General features: G+C 41.5%; 1 protein-coding gene across 1 annotated transcript in view; it reads right to left on the reverse strand.

The window, feature by feature from the left end:
• Nucleotides 1-18,600, reverse strand: part of LOC311121949 (uncharacterized protein) — a gene marked incomplete at its 5' end in the record, with an annotated part of 33,224 nt that extends 14,624 nt beyond the window's left edge. Inside the window, 4 exons of the mRNA XM_084196378.1 lie at nucleotides 3,119-3,164; nucleotides 10,561-10,662; nucleotides 13,788-13,901; nucleotides 18,538-18,600. Coding sequence (XP_084052504.1) covers nucleotides 3,119-3,164; nucleotides 10,561-10,662; nucleotides 13,788-13,901; nucleotides 18,538-18,600 — 325 coding nt within the window. The remainder of the gene's footprint in view (nucleotides 1-3,118; nucleotides 3,165-10,560; nucleotides 10,663-13,787; nucleotides 13,902-18,537) is intronic.
• Between the last annotated feature and the right edge of the window lie 903 nt (nucleotides 18,601-19,503).

Consider the following 19,503-nt stretch of genomic DNA (forward strand, 5'->3'; position numbering starts at 1 on the left):
GCAGTTTGCAAAAAAGGCATGTGAAAGACTCGGAGCATAAGGCAAAATATTCTGTGGCCTGATGAGACAAAAATGTAACTTTTTGGCCTGAATGCAAAGTGCTTTGTCTGGAGAAAAACCAGGCAGAGCTCATCACTTGTCTAACACCATCCCTACCGTGAAGCATGGTGGCGGCAGCAACATCCTATGGGGATACTTTTCAGTGCCAGGGACAGGGAGACTGGTAAGGATAGAGGGAACAATGAATGGAGCCAAATACAGGCAAATCCTTGATGAGAACCTGCTAGGGCGAAGATTTACGTTACAACAGGACAATGACCCCAAGCATACAGCCAACGCAATGCTGGAATGGCTTCAGAACAAGAATGTGAAAGTCCTTGAGTGGCCCAGCCAAAGCAGGAAAGACTTGAAAATTGCTGTTCACCGCCACTCCCCATCTAATTTAACAGAGCTTGAGAAAATCTGCCAAGGAAGAATGGGTGATAATGCCCAAATCCAGATGTGCAATGCTGATACAGACATACCCAAGACGACTCAAAGCTGTAATCGCCGCCAAAGGTGCTTCTACAAAGTATTGATTCAGGTGTGTGAATACTTATGTAAAATAGATATTTAAATTTTCTATAAATTTGCTAAAACTTCTAAAAACAAAACTGTTTCACTTGTCATTATGGGGTAGTTATGTAGATGGGTGATTTATTATTATTTTTAATCCATTTTTAATTTAGGCTGTAAAAAGTCAAGGGGGCATAAGGCCTCCACATGCTTCAGTTCGGCTGGCACCTAGCCAAACTCGGCTAGGTGAACCGAACGAGTATAAAATACCTTTGCTTGAAAAACAAGAAAAAATAGGCAATATACTGTTTGTCCATTTTGAGACGCCACGTCCTCAAAATAGTCAGAATTTATCTAAGATAACTCAAGAAATCTGTCATTAATTATGAAATTTTTGCAGAGGAGCTATTAGTTGCGCAATTTTACATCTATCTAATATGTTTGGTGCAGTATTTCTCAATGAACAAATGTGCATGAAAAACGAGTCGTCTCTCGTTGAATGACAGCAAAGACTTTATTGAAGAATCCCTACTGTTGACCAATCACAGACGAAGGGGTGTAGACTTTGGCTTCCGACTTCGGCTTGCCTCCAGAAAATGTTTTGTGTGCCTGAACAGCCGGAAAAAATATGGTACCTTCGGAAAGTATTCAGACCCCTTGACTTTTTCCACATTTTCTTACGTTACAGCCTTATTCTAAAATTGAAAGTTTTTTTCCTGCATCAATTTACACACAATATCCCATAATCACAAAGCAAAAACAGTTTAGACATTTTTGTAAATAAAAAAATAATAAAAAAAAACGGAAATATCACATTTACATAGGTATTCAGACCCTTTACTCAGTACTTTGTTGAAGCACCTTTGGCAGCGATTACAGCATCGAGTCTTCTTGGGTATGACGCTACAAGCTTGGCACACCTGTATTTGGGGAGCTTCTCCCATTCTTCTCTGCAGATCCTCTCAAGCTCTGTCAGGTTGGTTGGGGAGCGTCGCTGCACAGCTATTTTCAGGTCTCTCCAGAGATGTTAGATTGGGTTCAAGTCTGGGCTCTGGCTGGGCCACTCAAGCACATTCAGACACTTGTCCCGAAGCCACTCCTGCGTTGTCTTGGCTATGTGCTTAGGGTCGTTGTCCTGTTGGAAGGTGAACCTTCGCCCCAGTCTGAGGTCCTGAGTGCTCTGGAGCAGGTTTTCATCAAGGATCTCTTTATACTTTGTACTCCGTTCATCTTTGCCTTGATCCCGACTTTCCTCCAGACGTGACGCTTGGCATTAAGGCTAAAAAGTTTCAATCTTAGTTTCATCAGACCAGAGAATCTTGTTTCTCATGGTCTGAGAGTCTAGTTGCCTTTTGGCAAACTCCAAGTGGGCTGTCATGTGCCCTTTACTGAGGAGTGGCTTCTGTCTGGCCTAGCATAAAGGCCTGATTGGTGGAGTGCTGCAGAGATGGTTGTCCTTCTGGAAGGTTCTGCTATCTCCACAAAGAACTCTAGAGCTCTGTCAGAGTGACCATCGGGTTCTTGTTCACCTCCCTGACCAAGGCCCTTCACCCCCGATTGCTCAATTTGGCCGGGCAGCCAGCTCTAGGAAGAGTCTTGGTGGTTACAAACTTCTTCCATGTAAGAATGTTGGAGGCCACTGAGTTCTTGGGGACCTTCAATGCTGCAGAAATGTTTTGGTACCCTTCCTCAGATCTGTGCCTCGACAGAATCCTGTCTCTGAGCTCTACGGACAATTCCTTCCACCTCATGGCTTTGTTTTTGCTCTGACATGCACTGTCAACAGTGGGACCTTATATAGACAGGTGTGTGCCTTTCCAAATCATATCCAAACAATTGAATTTACCACAGGTGGACTCCAATCAAGTTGTAGAAACATCTCAAGGATGATAAATGGAAACAGGATGCACCGGAGCTCAATTTCAAGTCTCCTAGCAAAGGGTCTGAATACTTCTGTGAATAACGTATCCGTTTTCTATTTTTAATAAATGTAAAAAAATTATAAAAACCTGTTTTCGCTTTGTCATTATGAGGTATTGTGTGTAGATTGCTGAAGGGGAAAAAATGTTTTATCCATTTTAGAATAAGGCTGTAACGTAAGAAAATTTGTAAAAAGTAAAGGGTTCTGAATACTTTCCGAAGGCGCTGTATGCACAAACTCTTCCAAACTGTTTTGGCTGGGAAGAATGCGGACGCCTTAAGTCAGCTGCAAACACCAGTGTGTTTTAGTGGGAACAGAGAGAGGCAGCCTACTCTGCATTAGAAGTGACACTAGCAGGTCCCCGTGAGGGTGTGGCCACCCATGCTAGTCCAAACCCTGCTGCTATTACCAGTCACCACACCACCACAGGCATGAAGACACCACTGTTGATGCGTCCAAATGGCACTCTATTCCCTATTTAGTGCACTACTCTTGACCAGGACCCATAGGGCTCTGGTCAAAAGTAGTGCACTATATAGGGGAAAGGGAACCATTTGGGACATAGCCAGTTACACAACACTACTCATCCAAAATTACAGATATAATTAAGAGATATAGGCAGGCACAGAGATGGAATATTACCTGATCTGTTGGCGAAGAAACCGTCAAACACCACAAAGTTATTAACCTAGAGAGAGAGAGGGGTGGGGGGGGGGGGGAACAGGGTCAGAGAGAGAGAGAGAGAGAGAGAGAGAGAGAGAGAGAGAGAGAGAGAGAGATGACACTAAGGAAAATAAATAAATCACCAGGTATATAATAGATACATGACATCCAGGTAATGTATTTAGTCTGTTTAACAGAATCATTAACCTTATGGCCAGCCTGATGAGTAAGGCTGTGGAGGTTATTAACAGAAGCATTAACTTTAGGGCCAGCCTGATGAGTAAGGCTGTGGAGGTTATTAACATAATCATTAACCTTAGGGCCAGCCTGATGAGTAAGGCTGTGGAGGTTATTAACATAATCATTAACTTTAGGGCCAGCCTGATGAGTAAGGCTGTGGAGGTTATTAACATAATCATTAACCTTAGGGCCAGCCTGATGAGTAAGGCTGTGGAGGTTATTAACATAATCATTAACCTTAGGGCCAGCCTGATGAGTAAGGCTTTGGAGGTTATTAACATAATCATTAACTTTAGGGCCAGCCTGATGAGTAAGGCTGTGGAGGTTATTAACAGAATCATTAACCTTAGGGCCAGCCTGATGAGTAAGGCTGTGGAGGTTATTAACATAATCATTAACCTTAGGGCCAGCCTGATGAGTAAGGCTGTGGAGGTTATTAACATAATCATTAACCTTAGGGCCAGCCTGATGAGTAAGGCTGTGGAGGTTATTAACAGAATCATTAACCTTAGGGCCAGCCTGATGAGTAAGGCTGTGGAGGTTATTAACAGAATCATTAACCTTAGGGCCAGCCTGATGAGTAAGGCTGTGGAGGTTATTAACATAATCATTAACCTTAGGGCCAGCCTGATGAGTAAGGCTGTGGAGGTTATTAACAGAATCATTAACCTTAGGGCCAGCCTGATGAGTAAGGCTGTGGAGGTTATTAACATAATCATTAACCTTAGGGCCAGCCTGATGAGTAAGGCTGTGGAGGTTATTAACAGAATCATTAACCTTAGGGCCAGCCTGATGAGTAAGGCTGTGGAGGTTATTAACAGAATCATTAACCTTAGGGCCAGCCTGATGAGTAAGGCTGTGGAGGTTATTAACAGAATCATTAACCTTAGGGCCAGCCTGATGAGTAAGGCTGTGGAGGTTATTAACAGAATCATTAACCTTAGGGCCAGCCTGATGAGTAAGGCTGTGGAGGTTATTAACATAATCATTAACCTTAGGGCCAGCCTGATGAGTAAGGCTGTGGAGGTTATTAACATAATAATTAACCTTAGGGCCAGCCTGATGAGTAAGGCTGTGGAGGTTATTAACAGAATCATTAACCTTAGGGCCAGCCTGATGAGTAAGGCTGTGGAGGTTATTAACATAATCATTAACCTTAGGGCCAGCCTGATGAGTAAGGCTGTGGAGGTTATTAACAGAATCATTAACCTTAGGGCCAGCCTGATGAGTAAGGCTGTGGAGGTTATTAACATAATCATTAACCTTAGGGCCAGCCTGATGAGTAAGGCTGTGGAGGTTATTAACATAATCATTAACCTTAGGGCCAGCCTGATGGGTAAGGCTGTGGAGGTTATTAACAAAAGCATTAACTTTAGGGCCAGCCTGATGAGTAAGGCTGTGGAGGTTATTAACAGAAGCATTAACTTTAGGGCCAGCCTGATGAGTAAGGCTGTGGAGGTTATTAACAGAAGCATTAACTTTAGGGCCAGCCTGATGAGTAAGGCTGTGGAGGTTATTAACAGAAGCATTAACTTTAGGGCCAGCCTGATGAGTAAGGCTGTGGAGGTTATTAACAGAAGCATTAACTTTAGGGCCAGCCTGATGAGTAAGGCTGTGGAGGTTATTAACAGAATCATTAACCTTAGGGCCAGCCTGATGAGTAAGGCTGTGGAGGTTATTAACATAATCATTAACTTTAGGGCCAGCCTGATGAGTAAGGCTGTGGAGGTTATTAACAGAAGCATTAACTTTAGGGCCAGCCTGATGAGTAAGGCTGTGGAGGTTATTAACAGAATCATTAACCTTAGGGCCAGCCTGATGAGTAAGGCTGTGGAGGTTATTAACATAATCATTAACCTTAGGGCCAGCCTGATGAGTAAGGCTGTGGAGGTTATTAACATAATCATTAACCTTAGGGCCAGCCTGATGAGTAAGGCTGTGGAGGTTATTAACAGAATCATTAACTTTAGGGCCAGCCTGATGAGTAAGGCTGTGGAGGTTATTAACAGAATCATTAACTTTAGGGCCAGCCTGATGAGTAAGGCTGTGGAGGTTATTAACAGAAGCATTAACTTTAGGGCCAGCCTGATGAGTAAGGCTGTGGAGGTTATTAACAGAAGCATTAACTTTAGGGCCAGCCTGATGAGTAAGGCTGTGGAGGTTATTAACAGAAGCATTAACTTTAGGGCCAGCCTGATGAGTAAGGCTGTGGAGGTTATTAACAGAAGCATTAACTTTAGGGCCAGCCTGATGAGTAAGGCTGTGGAGGTTATTAACAGAAGCATTAACTTTAGGGCCAGCCTGATGAGTAAGGCTGTGGAGGTTATTAACAGAATCATTAACCTTATGGCCAGCCTGATGAGTAAGGCTGTGGAGGTTATTAACAGAAGCATTAACTTTAGGGCCAGCCTGATGAGTAAGGCTGTGGAGGTTATTAACATAATCATTAACCTTAGGGCCAGCCTGATGAGTAAGGCTGTGGAGGTTATTAACATAATCATTAACTTTAGGGCCAGCCTGATGAGTAAGGCTGTGGAGGTTATTAACATAATCATTAACCTTAGGGCCAGCCTGATGAGTAAGGCTGTGGAGGTTATTAACATAATCATTAACCTTAGGGCCAGCCTGATGAGTAAGGCTTTGGAGGTTATTAACATAATCATTAACTTTAGGGCCAGCCTGATGAGTAAGGCTGTGGAGGTTATTAACAGAATCATTAACCTTAGGGCCAGCCTGATGAGTAAGGCTGTGGAGGTTATTAACATAATCATTAACCTTAGGGCCAGCCTGATGAGTAAGGCTGTGGAGGTTATTAACATAATCATTAACCTTAGGGCCAGCCTGATGAGTAAGGCTGTGGAGGTTATTAACAGAATCATTAACCTTAGGGCCAGCCTGATGAGTAAGGCTGTGGAGGTTATTAACAGAATAATTAACCTTAGGGCCAGCCTGATGAGTAAGGCTGTGGAGGTTATTAACATAATCATTAACCTTAGGGCCAGCCTGATGAGTAAGGCTGTGGAGGTTATTAACAGAATCATTAACCTTAGGGCCAGCCTGATGAGTAAGGCTGTGGAGGTTATTAACATAATCATTAACTTTAGGGCCAGCCTGATGAGTAAGGCTGTGGAGGTTATTAACAGAAGCATTAACTTTAGGGCCAGCCTGATGAGTAAGGCTGTGGAGGTTATTAACAGAATCATTAACCTTAGGGCCAGCCTGATGAGTAAGGCTGTGGAGGTTATTAACATAATCATTAACCTTAGGGCCAGCCTGATGAGTAAGGCTGTGGAGGTTATTAACATAATCATTAACCTTAGGGCCAGCCTGATGAGTAAGGCTGTGGAGGTTATTAACAGAATCATTAACTTTAGGGCCAGCCTGATGAGTAAGGCTGTGGAGGTTATTAACAGAATCATTAACTTTAGGGCCAGCCTGATGAGTAAGGCTGTGGAGGTTATTAACAGAAGCATTAACTTTAGGGCCAGCCTGATGAGTAAGGCTGTGGAGGTTATTAACAGAAGCATTAACTTTAGGGCCAGCCTGATGAGTAAGGCTGTGGAGGTTATTAACAGAAGCATTAACTTTAGGGCCAGCCTGATGAGTAAGGCTGTGGAGGTTATTAACAGAAGCATTAACTTTAGGGCCAGCCTGATGAGTAAGGCTGTGGAGGTTATTAACATAATCATTAACTTTAGGGCCAGCCTGATGAGTAAGGCTGTGGAGGTTATTAACATAATCATTAACTTTAGGGCCAGCCTGATGAGTAAGGCTGTGGAGGTTATTAACATAATCATTAACCTTAGGGCCAGCCTGATGAGTAAGGCTGTGGAGGTTATTAACATAATCATTAACTTTAGGGCCAGCCTGATGAGTAAGGCTGTGGAGGTTATTAACATAATCATTAACCTTAGGGCCAGCCTGATGAGTAAGGCTGTGGAGGTTATTAACATAATCATTAACCTTAGGGCCAGCCTGATGAGTAAGGCTTTCGAGGTTATTAACATAATCATTAACTTTAGGGCCAGCCTGATGAGTAAGGCTGTGGAGGTTATTAACAGAATCATTAACCTTAGGGCCAGCCTGATGAGTAAGGCTGTGGAGGTTATTAACATAATCATTAACCTTAGGGCCAGCCTGATGAGTAAGGCTGTGGAGGTTATTAACATAATCATTAACCTTAGGGCCAGCCTGATGAGTAAGGCTGTGGAGGTTATTAACAGAATCATTAACCTTAGGGCCAGCCTGATGAGTAAGGCTGTGGAGGTTATTAACAGAATAATTAACCTTAGGGCCAGCCTGATGAGTAAGGCTGTGGAGGTTATTAACATAATCATTAACCTTAGGGCCAGCCTGATGAGTAAGGCTGTGGAGGTTATTAACAGAATCATTAACCTTAGGGCCAGCCTGATGAGTAAGGCTGTGGAGGTTATTAACATAATCATTAACCTTAGGGCCAGCCTGATGAGTAAGGCTGTGGAGGTTATTAACAGAATCATTAACCTTAGGGCCAGCCTGATGAGTAAGGCTGTGGAGGTTATTAACAGAAGCATTAACTTTAGGGCCAGCCTGATGAGTAAGGCTGTGGAGGTTATTAACAGAAGCATTAACTTTAGGGCCAGCCTGATGAGTAAGGCTGTGGAGGTTATTAACAGAATCATTAACCTTAGGGCCAGCCTGATGAGTAAGGCTGTGGAGGTTATTAACATAATCATTAACTTTAGGGCCAGCCTGATGAGTAAGGCTGTGGTGGTTATTAACAGAAGCATTAACTTTAGGGCCAGCCTGATGAGTAAGGCTGTGGAGGTTATTAACAGAATCATTAACCTTAGGGCCAGCCTGATGAGTAAGGCTGTGGAGGTTATTAACATAATCATTAACCTTAGGGCCAGCCTGATGAGTAAGGCTGTGGAGGTTATTAACATAATCATTAACCTTAGGGCCAGCCTGATGAGTAAGGCTGTGGAGGTTATTAACAGAATCATTAACTTTAGGGCCAGCCTGATGAGTAAGGCTGTGGAGGTTATTAACAGAATCATTAACTTTAGGGCCAGCCTGATGAGTAAGGCTGTGGAGGTTATTAACAGAAGCATTAACTTTAGGGCCAGCCTGATGAGTAAGGCTGTGGAGGTTATTAACAGAAGCATTAACTTTAGGGCCAGCCTGATGAGTAAGGCTGTGGAGGTTATTAACAGAAGCATTAACTTTAGGGCCAGCCTGATGAGTAAGGCTGTGGAGGTTATTAACAGAAGCATTAACTTTAGGGCCAGCCTGATGAGTAAGGCTGTGGAGGTTATTAACAGAAGCATTAACTTTAGGGCCAGCCTGATGAGTAAGGCTGTGGAGGTTATTAACAGAATCATTAACCTTAGGGCCAGCCTGATGAGTAAGGCTGTGGAGGTTATTAACATAATCATTAACTTTAGGGCCAGCCTGATGAGTAAGGCTGTGGAGGTTATTAACAGAAGCATTAACTTTAGGGCCAGCCTGATGAGTAAGGCTGTGGAGGTTATTAACAGAATCATTAACGTTAGGGCCAGCCTGATGAGTAAGGCTGTGGAGGTTATTAACATAATCATTAACCTTAGGGCCAGCCTGATGAGTAAGGCTGTGGAGGTTATTAACATAATCATTAACCTTAGGGCCAGCCTGATGAGTAAGGCTGTGGAGGTTATTAACAGAATCATTAACTTTAGGGCCAGCCTGATGAGTAAGGCTGTGGAGGTTATTAACAGAATCATTAACTTTAGGGCCAGCCTGATGAGTAAGGCTGTGGAGGTTATTAACAGAAGCATTAACTTTAGGGCCAGCCTGATGAGTAAGGCTGTGGAGGTTATTAACAGAATCATTAACTTTAGGGCCAGCCTGATGAGTAAGGCTGTGGAGGTTATTAACAGAAGCATTAACTTTAGGGCCAGCCTGATGAGTAAGGCTGTGGAGGTTATTAACAGAAGCATTAACTTTAGGGCCAGCCTGATGAGTAAGGCTGTGGAGGTTATTAACATAATCATTAACTTTAGGGCCAGCCTGATGAGTAAGGCTGTGGAGGTTATTAACATAATCATTAACTTTAGGGCCAGCCTGATGAGTAAGGCTGTGGAGGTTATTAACATAATCATTAACTTTAGGGCCAGCCTGATGAGTAAGGCTGTGGAGGTTATTAACAGAATCATTAACTTTAGGGCCAGCCTGATGAGTAAGGCTGTGGAGGTTATTAACATAATCATTAACTTTAGGGCCAGCCTGATGAGTAAGGCTGTGGAGGTTATTAACATAATCATTAACTTTAGGGCCAGCCTGATGAATAAGGCTTTGGAGGTTATCTCAGTCTGGAGGACACACTGTGGTGTAATGACAAACAGAAGGTGACTCATAGGTTCATCCCAACTGGCACCCTATTCCCTTTATAGTGCACTACTTTTGACCAGGGCCCCATAGGGACAGGCTCTTGTCTATCCTCACCTTTCTTTAACAACACCCTTATAACAACCTGAGGTAGTATTTTGATCTCAAGTGAAATATTGTCTCATCAGATAAAACGTGAGGCTAAAACTTTGAACTTTCATCATTATAAGAAATTATACATGTTTATAAACGGGTTTAAATGCGTTGAACTGATTTATTGATTGAATACTCCTAAAAAATGTTGTTGTTTCTGTATAATTCCATCTCTGCTTACAAAAAGGTTTTTAAATAGGACTATTTAATTTACCTATTTTTGCTTTAGTCGTCTGGAGATGACTGGAGTCACATGACTGATGATGGCTGGCTGTATCTCAGTTTGATAGCTGACTGTTTCTCAGTTTGATAGCTGACTGTATCTCAGTTTGATAGCTGACTGTATCTCAGTTTGATAGCTGACTGTATCTCAGTTTGTTATGCCCAGGGGACTAATGGAAAATTACATCTACTTTTATCTAATAGTACCATCCTGCCTGCGTCATATTAATATAAAATCATATCTTAATTGCACCAGTCATTCTATTTTTAGCCCATCCCCCTTCACCTCCTGTCTTATCTCAGTCAGAAACAGTTCGTTTATGATATTTTCATATCTATTTTCATTATATCAGGCTGTTGGTGTCAGACCTGTATAGTCATTTACCAGAGTGACGACACGGTGTTGGGAAATTAAAAGCAGTGGCGGTGCAATCACAGGAGAGACCGCCCTCAAATCATACCTGAGGTACACTGTTTTTCAGACAGTAATGCTTCTCCAGAAAAGAGATGAACTTAGGGGAGGGCCTGTCGTAAGCCATCAGCACTGGCTCCACCTTTTTGTGCTGAACATGGGGGAAGAAAACAAACTGAGCAATTACCACACGTCTCAGCGAGAAAACAGACATTTGGAGAACACCCTCTTGGCAACACTGTAATCTCTAGCAACACAATTTCTAATCCAGTGACTCTGCCCCCGCCTCCACCACATTACAGTCTGTGTGCTCTAGTTTTCATAGCCTGGGGTGTATTCATTACACTGATTCTATTGCAAAACATTTCATCTGTTGCAAAATGCATGGCAACAGAAACTGTTTACTCCAAACGCTCTTCAACGTGACATAAAAGCTGTTGGGTTCTTAAACAGAAGTTGTAGTTCATTTTAATTGTATGGTTTCCACGCGTTGCCATTCCAATCTGAATAGTCTACGAAGTGTTTTGGCCAGGGACGGCTTGTTCAATAGGGCGATATGGGCGACGCACTGCCAAACGGGAAAAGGAAGGGATTTTTTTTCTAATCAATTATATCACGGCAACAGCAGTTATCAGTGTTCACGTCTGATCTGCCAGCCACTAAATGTCAAATCAGGCTAAAGTCGTGCTTCAAATGGCCCCGCCCGTTTTTGGGGCGATTTCAGTCAAGTTGAAAATCGCCCAGAAGTCTCTCATAGCCTGTCATGTAAAATCTATTTTTTTCACATTTCAAAGCTTTCAATACATTCTCTATGGGTGTCTGTGGGCTTGCACTTACGCGCTTTCGTCATACGTGACGTAACGTTGAACGTAACTAAGACAATGGCGGCTAGAAGCGTCTCTGTTGCGACCTGCAGTGCGGCGTTATTTTATGTTTTTAATTTGTAGACTTAGTTTACAAACATTCTGCCAACCATGGATTTCCAGTGGTTGGTTTTGGACTGATCTTGTTGATCGTGTACATACCCGCTACGAACGGACTAAATAATGAAAACGCTGCTGGCAGCTGAATCCCAATACAGCTGGGAGACTTGGCTGGATGAGTCCCGGACAGAGAAGTGGAGCCGGCCACCTTCACCCTGGTCAGAGCGGACCGCGATCCTGGTAAGAGAGCGACTCTGTACCCCGACATTGAACTGCTTTCTGTGTCATTGCGACCTTACTATCAATTCAATTCAATTTAAGGGCTTTATTGGCATGGGAAACGTGTGTTAACATTGCCAAAGCAAGGGAAGTAGATAGTAAACAAAAGTGAAATAAACAATAAATATTAACAGTAAACATTACACTCAGAAGTTTCAAAAGAATAAAGACATTTCAAATGTCATATTATGTATATATACAGTGTTGTTACAATGTGCAAATAGTTAAAGTACAAATGGGAAAATAAATAAACATAAATATGGGTTGTATTTACAATGGTGTTTGTTCTTCACTGGTTGCCCTTTTCTTGTGGCAACAGGTCACAAATCTTGCAGCTGTGATGGCACACTGTGGTTTTTCACCCAGTAGATAAGGGAGTTTATCAAAATTGGGTTTGTTTTCGAATTCTTTGTGGATCGCTGTAATCTGAGGGAAATATGTGTCTCTAATATGGTCATACATTTGGCAGGAGGTTAGGAAGTGCAGCTCAGTTTCCACCTCATTTTGTGGGCAGTGTGCACATAGCCTGTCTTCTCTTGAGAGCCAGGTCTGCCTACGGCGGCCTTTCTCAATAGCAAGGCTATGGTCACTGAGTCTGTACATAGTCAAAGCTTTCATTAAGTTTGGGTCAGTCACAGTGGTCAGGTATTCTGCCACTGTGTACTCTCTGTTTAGGGCCAAATAGCATTCTAGTTTGCTCTGTTTTTTTGTTTGTTCTTTCCAATGTGTCAAGTAATTCTCTTTTTGTTTTCTCATGATTTGGTTGGGTCTAATTGTGTTGTTGTTGTTGTTGTTGTCCTGGGGCTGTGTGGGGTCTGTTTGTGTTTGTGAACAGAGGCCCAGGACAAGCTTACTTAGGGGACTCTTCTCCAAGTTAATCTCTCTGTAGGTGATGGCTTTGTTATGGAAGGTTTGGGAATCGCTTCCTTTTAAGTGGTTACTATCTGCCCCGTGAGTTCCCCCAATTGTTTGTTACCGTTGTGTACTGTTGATAATCACAAGTTTACTGGAGAACTGAGACCAAGTAGAGACTTTGGACAGGGTGGATATGGTATAATAAAGGCAGTTTATTCAGAGGTAAAGATATCTGGAATCGCGTGCACGGACTCGTGCACGTGTGTAGGTCACCTAAATCATCAGAAAAATTGCCCCTCCTGAGAATTTTTTCAGGAGCCGCCACTGGTTTTGGCACAAGCTGCACATCTATAAATGATCGATTCTTCCATGCTCTAAAGTGGAGGGAAGTCCGCGGGGTCCCTTCCAACTTCTTCCAGACCCTTCTTTTTTTAAGAGAGACACTACTGAACTACAACTTCCGTTTAAGAACAAAATGGAACTCAACAGCTTTGGGGTAAAAGGTTTCTGTTGCAAAACGTTTTGCAACAGAAGTGGCGTAATGAATCCACCCCCGGGTCAAACCAAACAGAACGCTGTGCTCAACAATGATGAGAGCAGGGGTGTATTCATTAGTGCAAACTTTAGCAAAACGTTTAGTAACAAAAAAACTTTAATGAAACGAGAGTTTCTTATCGGACAAATATATTTAAAAATAAATATCTCCTTTACAGTTTATTGAGAAATCATTACTAATAAATGAAATGTTTTAAATAATTGAATTGGATTTCAATTTACAATTTACAACCCTGCATCCATCCCAGATAAACCCCAACCCTGCAACCGTACAAGGGAAACCCCAACCCTGCTTCCATCCCAGGTAAACCCCAACCCTGCATTCATCCCAGGTAAACCCCAACCCTGCTTCCATCCCAGGTAAACCCCAACCCTGCATCCATCCCAGGTAAACCCCAACCCTGCATCCATCCCAGGTAAACCCCAACCCTGCATCTGTCCCAGGTAAACCCCAACCCTGCATCTGTCCCAGGTAAACCCCAACCCTGCATCCGTCCCAGGTAAACCCCAACCCTGGATCCATCCCAGGTAAACCCCAACCGTGCATCCATCCCAGGTAAACCCCAACCGTGCATCCATCCCAAGTAAACCCCAACCCTGCTTCCGTCCCAGGTAAACCCCAACCCTGGATCCGTCCCAGGTAAAGGCTTGGTGTCTGTCTCACCTGCAGCATGAAGCTAAACAGCTCCAGTCCGTAGCCGTGTCGCTGAAGGTTCTCTGTCACAAAGAAATCCAAGACGCACAGAGGCTCTGTCTCGACATGCGCCCCTCGCTGGTCCTAGGGAGACATTACAATGAATTTGATTCAATGCAAAGTAATGCAATTCAATTCACAATTCAAGTAAATTCTCAACTGAATCCAATTCAACTTGATTAATCCCTTCAGGGGAAATTACGAGTAATCAAAAGCATCATACTTAGGGAAACCAGTACATCTGAATAGGCCTGGTACTATTACTGTATAACCGTGTAACCGACGGTTATGGATGAAGACTGTCATGAAAATATATATATATTTTTTTTTTTTGTCAAACAAACAGCTGACTGAATGACCACAATGCAGCAGCACTCATAGAAATAGAATGAATAGATCGGTCTTGGAACCTCTAGCGCTGGCCATTTGACTGGTCAACTCATGGGTACACTCGCAATAGATGCGGTAAAGAGGTCAATGAAAACGCAGAAGGATGCCGGACTGGCGCACATTCAACAAATCTGATCTAACAAAGTGGATATCAGTCAAATACGTCATGATTTATATATTGTAACAGGCCCCATAATGTGGTTACTAAAGTCCGATTTGAATATACAGTGCATTCGGAAAGTATTCAGACCCCTTCCTCTTTTTCCACATTTTGTTACGTTACAGCCTTATTCTAAAATGGATTAAATAAATAAAAACTCTCATCAATCTTTTATCCTAAAAAAAAAAAAAACTCCCTAGTCTTGTCAATGACAAGCATACCCATAACATGATGCAGAGTGGTACTCAGTGATGTGTTGTGTTGGATTTGCCACAAACATAATGCTTTGTATTCAGGACATAAAGTTTATTTGTGTGCCACATTTTCTGCAGTTTTACTTTAGTGCCTTATTGCAAAACAGGATGTATGTTTTGGAATATTTGTATTCTGTACAGGATTCCTTCCTTTCACTCTGTCATTTAGGTTAGTATTGTGGGGTAACTACAATGTTGTTGATCCATCCTCAGTTTTCTCCTATCACAGCCATTAAACTAACTATTTAAAAGTCACAATTGGCCTCATGGTGAAATCCCTTAGCGGTTTCCTTCCTCTCCCGCAACTGAGTTAAGAAGGACGCCTGTATAGATAGTGACTGAGTAGTGGTGAGCAATTAACCAACATTTTATTTTATTTTAATTAAAACAACTAATTGAGCGACATCGGTTCAATTACTTGAATTCCATTTAGTTCGTTTTTTTTTGTGAGCCCCAACGCGCCGTTTCTCTAGAGAGAAATAAAATAATTCAAGAGAAAAATCGATTTAAGAACTATGTGGGATGCTGGGCTGAAGCGAGTTGTAGTGTTCACTGAGCAAATATTCAAAATCTAGTTCAGCGTAGAAACGTGGTAATTAACTACAATGACCATAATCCATGGATGCATAAAATGGATACACTTTTACGCCTGCTACGTTAGGTTAGATACACACAGACCACATAGACCGCATGAGAGAGGAATGTACACTACACAAAGACGAGAGAAAGGGATAGAGACATTTGGTGAAAGTAGACCTTATCTACTAGTCAAATGATTTAGTCAGACAGCTCTACAGCATATGCTTAGGCAGGCGAGCCTAGCTAAATAGGATGACTAAAGACAGTACAGTATGGGGAGCTCAGAGATAACGTTGTCTGGCTGTTTGGCTGCCACTGCCTGAGCAGAAATGAGATGATGACGTTAAGGAATTAAACATAATTAAGTAATCAAATAAAAACGACTGATATTTTATTATTTCATAGTAATTTTCAACATTTCTATTGAGGTCTACCCAATGTGGACCTGACAGAGACCAAGGAATATTTTCAATATTTTGGCAATTGAATGTTCAACATTTTTGGATTTGGAATTTCCATTAACAAGCTCAAAGTATTTATGTCATTATTTCATAATGCACTGAATGTAAAAATAGAAATGAATCTCATCCAAAATCGAAAAATGTGATTATTTTTAAATAAATCGAACCGAAACCGAACCGACCTAGAAAAGCACTAATCGCTAAGAACTATGACTGGGTGTATTGATACACCATCCAAAGTGTAATTAATAACTTCTCCATGCTCAAAGGGATTTTCAATGTCTGCTTTTTTATTTAATTTTTTACCCATATAGCAATAGGTACCCTTCTTTTCGAGGCATTGGAAAACCTCCCTGGTCTTTGTGGTTGAATCTGTGTTTGAAATTCACTGCTCGACTGAGGGACCTTACAGGAAATTGTGTGTGGTACAGAGATGAGGTAGTCAAGACATTTCAGCTTTTCATTTGTAATTAATTTGTAAAAAGAAAATTTAAAAAATAATAATAATTCCACTTTAACATTATGGGGCCATTGTGTGTAGGCCAGTGACACGCAATCTCTATTTAATCCATTTTAAATTCAGGCTGTAACACAACAAAATGTGGATAAAGCTAAGGTGTGTGAATACTTTCTGAAGGCATTGATGGAATTGTGGGTGAAATTATTATCTGATGTAGTAGATGAGCTAATAGATGAGAAATGCTGATGAAAACATTAGCTATATCTGCCGGCTCTTGAACGACACGGCCATTTAGGATTATTTGCTGAATAGGTTGATTATTTGACTTATTTAAAAGTTATTTGTGTATTTCCAGAACTGATGTGGATAAACAATTTTTTTTACATTATTTGTAAGACTATCCATATAGAACGAGGCTTGTGCATTTCTAGTTTTACTGGCGTTTCATCATTTTCAATAGAACTCCCAATCATTTGGATCTTTGGTTCTACAGTGCTTAGCCCAGTCTGTATGTATCCCTTTATCTCAACAGAGCTAACCCAGGGCAGGTCCCTTAACATTCACTGTTCTCCAAGGTGCATGTTTAATCACATACCTTTGTGAATTCATTGAGAAAGTGACCCCATGCATTTTGGGCTGTTGGGATAAGTTCGAATCTTTGCCAGTTTATGGATATCAAGTCATCAATGAAATCACCATATTTACATTTTTACATTGTCTTAAATTAATCAATAATTTGGGTGGTGCTTTAGGTATGTTCATTTTCCAAACCCAGTAGATGATGGAATGATCACTGAAACATTCTGGAAGAACACCTGAATTTATAATCCTGTCAGGACGTGTCACCAAGAGCCAACCCAGCAAAGTCCCCTTATAAATGTGTGGGTTGATTCTCGTTCGTTGTTTAATTCATTGAATAAAATACTTATTTTCAGTAGTTTTTCTATCCTTAGCAGAGGATTTATCTAGCCAATTCTTATTAAGTCACCTAAAATAACGCATTCATTTGACCAATGCATTGCATTAACAGTGGCGATAACATTGTTTACGGAGGCTATAGTTAAGCTATGTGTTCGCTGAGTATTTAGCTACAATTCACTATGATTGTGCTTGTTTTTCATTTTGAAGGCAAACTTTCTGTGCTGCTACAATTCACGCCATCATTCCAAATGCGTAAACTTGTCCCTTGTAGTGACGTGCAGTTCCTTTGACCTCCAGAGACGCGCTTCGACCACCAGCTGTCAAATGCGCGCACAAAAATAGGTCATCAGGAAAATAGGTCAGGCGCATAGAGAATAAAAATACATTATTAGAACTCATCATATTAATTGCATGGTGAAAGAATTAATGCAATTAATTGATTATTGAATGTTATGATGGATACAGCTTTGTAGAACCAAAACGACATCGTGCTTTTCACCCTCACGGCAGTCAAGCAATGCATTCCGCCAAGAATCATTCACAATCTAGTCCGGTTGCGGACACAACTAGACCTCGTTTCAAATGTATCAAGAAATAATCTTATTTGTATGCCTGGCAATCAACAAATGGACATTGTTTAAAGCACACGTTCACAAGTCTCAGTCACAAATGAGAGCTACAATAAGCCCCCTATGGAGAACGACACGTGAATGAGAGGCTTGTAGAATCATGACTCTGTCGAGTTTCAGTTCATCGTTCGCCGGTAGGGGTCCTGCGTGCTCTGAGCATTACTGACTCAAATGACAGCCTCAAATAAACGAAACGAGTCGAAAGATTCGTTCTTTTGACTGAAAGACTCGAAAAGATCAGAGTCAGTAAAAAGAGACAAACTTCCCATCACTAGTCCCTTGTTGAATAGTGGCACAAAGGGTTATGGAATATTAGAATCCTCGTCTTAACCTGTACACTTTGAACCTAGATCTATTGCTGCCTGGTATTGTGATGCAATCATTTCCATGGTAATGTAGAATGTTCATTTAAATGATGTTAAATGATGTGCCTCATGCAATGGAATGTATTTCAGTTGAGTTTAATCAACAAATCACAACGCATATTTTACTTCCTGCTTTGCTCCTATGTGTACACTTGCAATGACTGCCAGTCCACCCATTATGCCATCATTGACTTGAATGGGGACACCCGTTCTATTCATTCCATTTCTATGGCAGCACATGCACTCAGGAGTGGAGGACATATGCTTTTTGTTTTTGCTATTCAAACAGTTATTACAGTGACTGTGGTCATTTGGCTGGCCAATTACCATCATCCAGAATTCCAAGACTGTCACAGCCCTACACTGGAATGAGCTGAACCCCCCCTTACTAAAGAGACGTTGCAAACAGGGAACACACTATTGCATTAATAGAAACAAACTTTTGCATATGTCGCATCAAATACATTGGGGAAAAACCCAAGTAAATAAAGTGGGACTCACAAGCAGAAATAACTTCTTATAGCCAACCTTCAGAAACCCCACAGCAAGTCCCCTTCCTCTGTGTGCGTGGGGGGAGGGGAGAGAGAGAGAGAGAGAGAAAGGAGAGAGAGAGAGAAAGGAGAGAGAGAGAGTCAAGCTGCTACATTGGAAGCAAGAGGAGAGCAGAAGTCACAAAATGATTAACCTACAGTCTCAGTCAAAAGTTTGGACACACCTACTCATTCAAGTGTTTTTCTTTATTTTAACAATTTTTTACATTGTAAAATAATAGTGAAGACATTAAAACTATGAAATAACACATATGGAATCATGTAGTAACCAAATAAGTATTAAATAAATCAAAATATATTTTATATTTGAGATTCTTCAAATAGCCACCCTTTGCCTTGATGACAGCTTTGCACACTCTTGGCATTCTCTCAACCAGCTTCATGAGGTAGTCGCCTGGAATGTATTTCAATTAACAGGTGTGCCTTTTTAAAAGTTAATTTGTGGAATTGATTTCCTTCTTAATGCGTTTGAGCCAATCAGTTGTGTTGTGACAAGGTAGGGGGGTATACAGAAGATAGCCCTATTTGGTAAAAGACCAAGTCCATATTATGGCAAGAACAGCTCAAATAAGCAAAGAGAAACGACAGTCCATCATTACTTTTAGACATGAAGGTCAGTCAATACTGAACATTTCAAGAACTTTGAAAGTTTCTTCAAGTGCAGACGCAAAAAACCATCAAGAGCTATGATGAAACTGGCTCTCATGAGGACCGCCACAGGAATGGAAGACCCAGAGTTACCTCTGCTGCAGAGGATAAGTTCATTAAAGTTACCAGCCTCAGAAATTGCAGCCCAAATAAATGCTTCACAGAGTTCATGTAACAGACATCTCAACATCAACTGTTCAGAGGGGACAGTGTGAATCAGGCCTTCATGGTCGAATTGTTGCAAAGAAACCACTACTAAAGACACCAA

This window comes from Coregonus lavaretus (genome assembly GCF_964263955.1).
Source record: "Coregonus lavaretus genome assembly, contig: HAP1_SCAFFOLD_1887, whole genome shotgun sequence".
Taxonomy (NCBI): Eukaryota; Metazoa; Chordata; class Actinopteri; order Salmoniformes; family Salmonidae; genus Coregonus; species Coregonus lavaretus.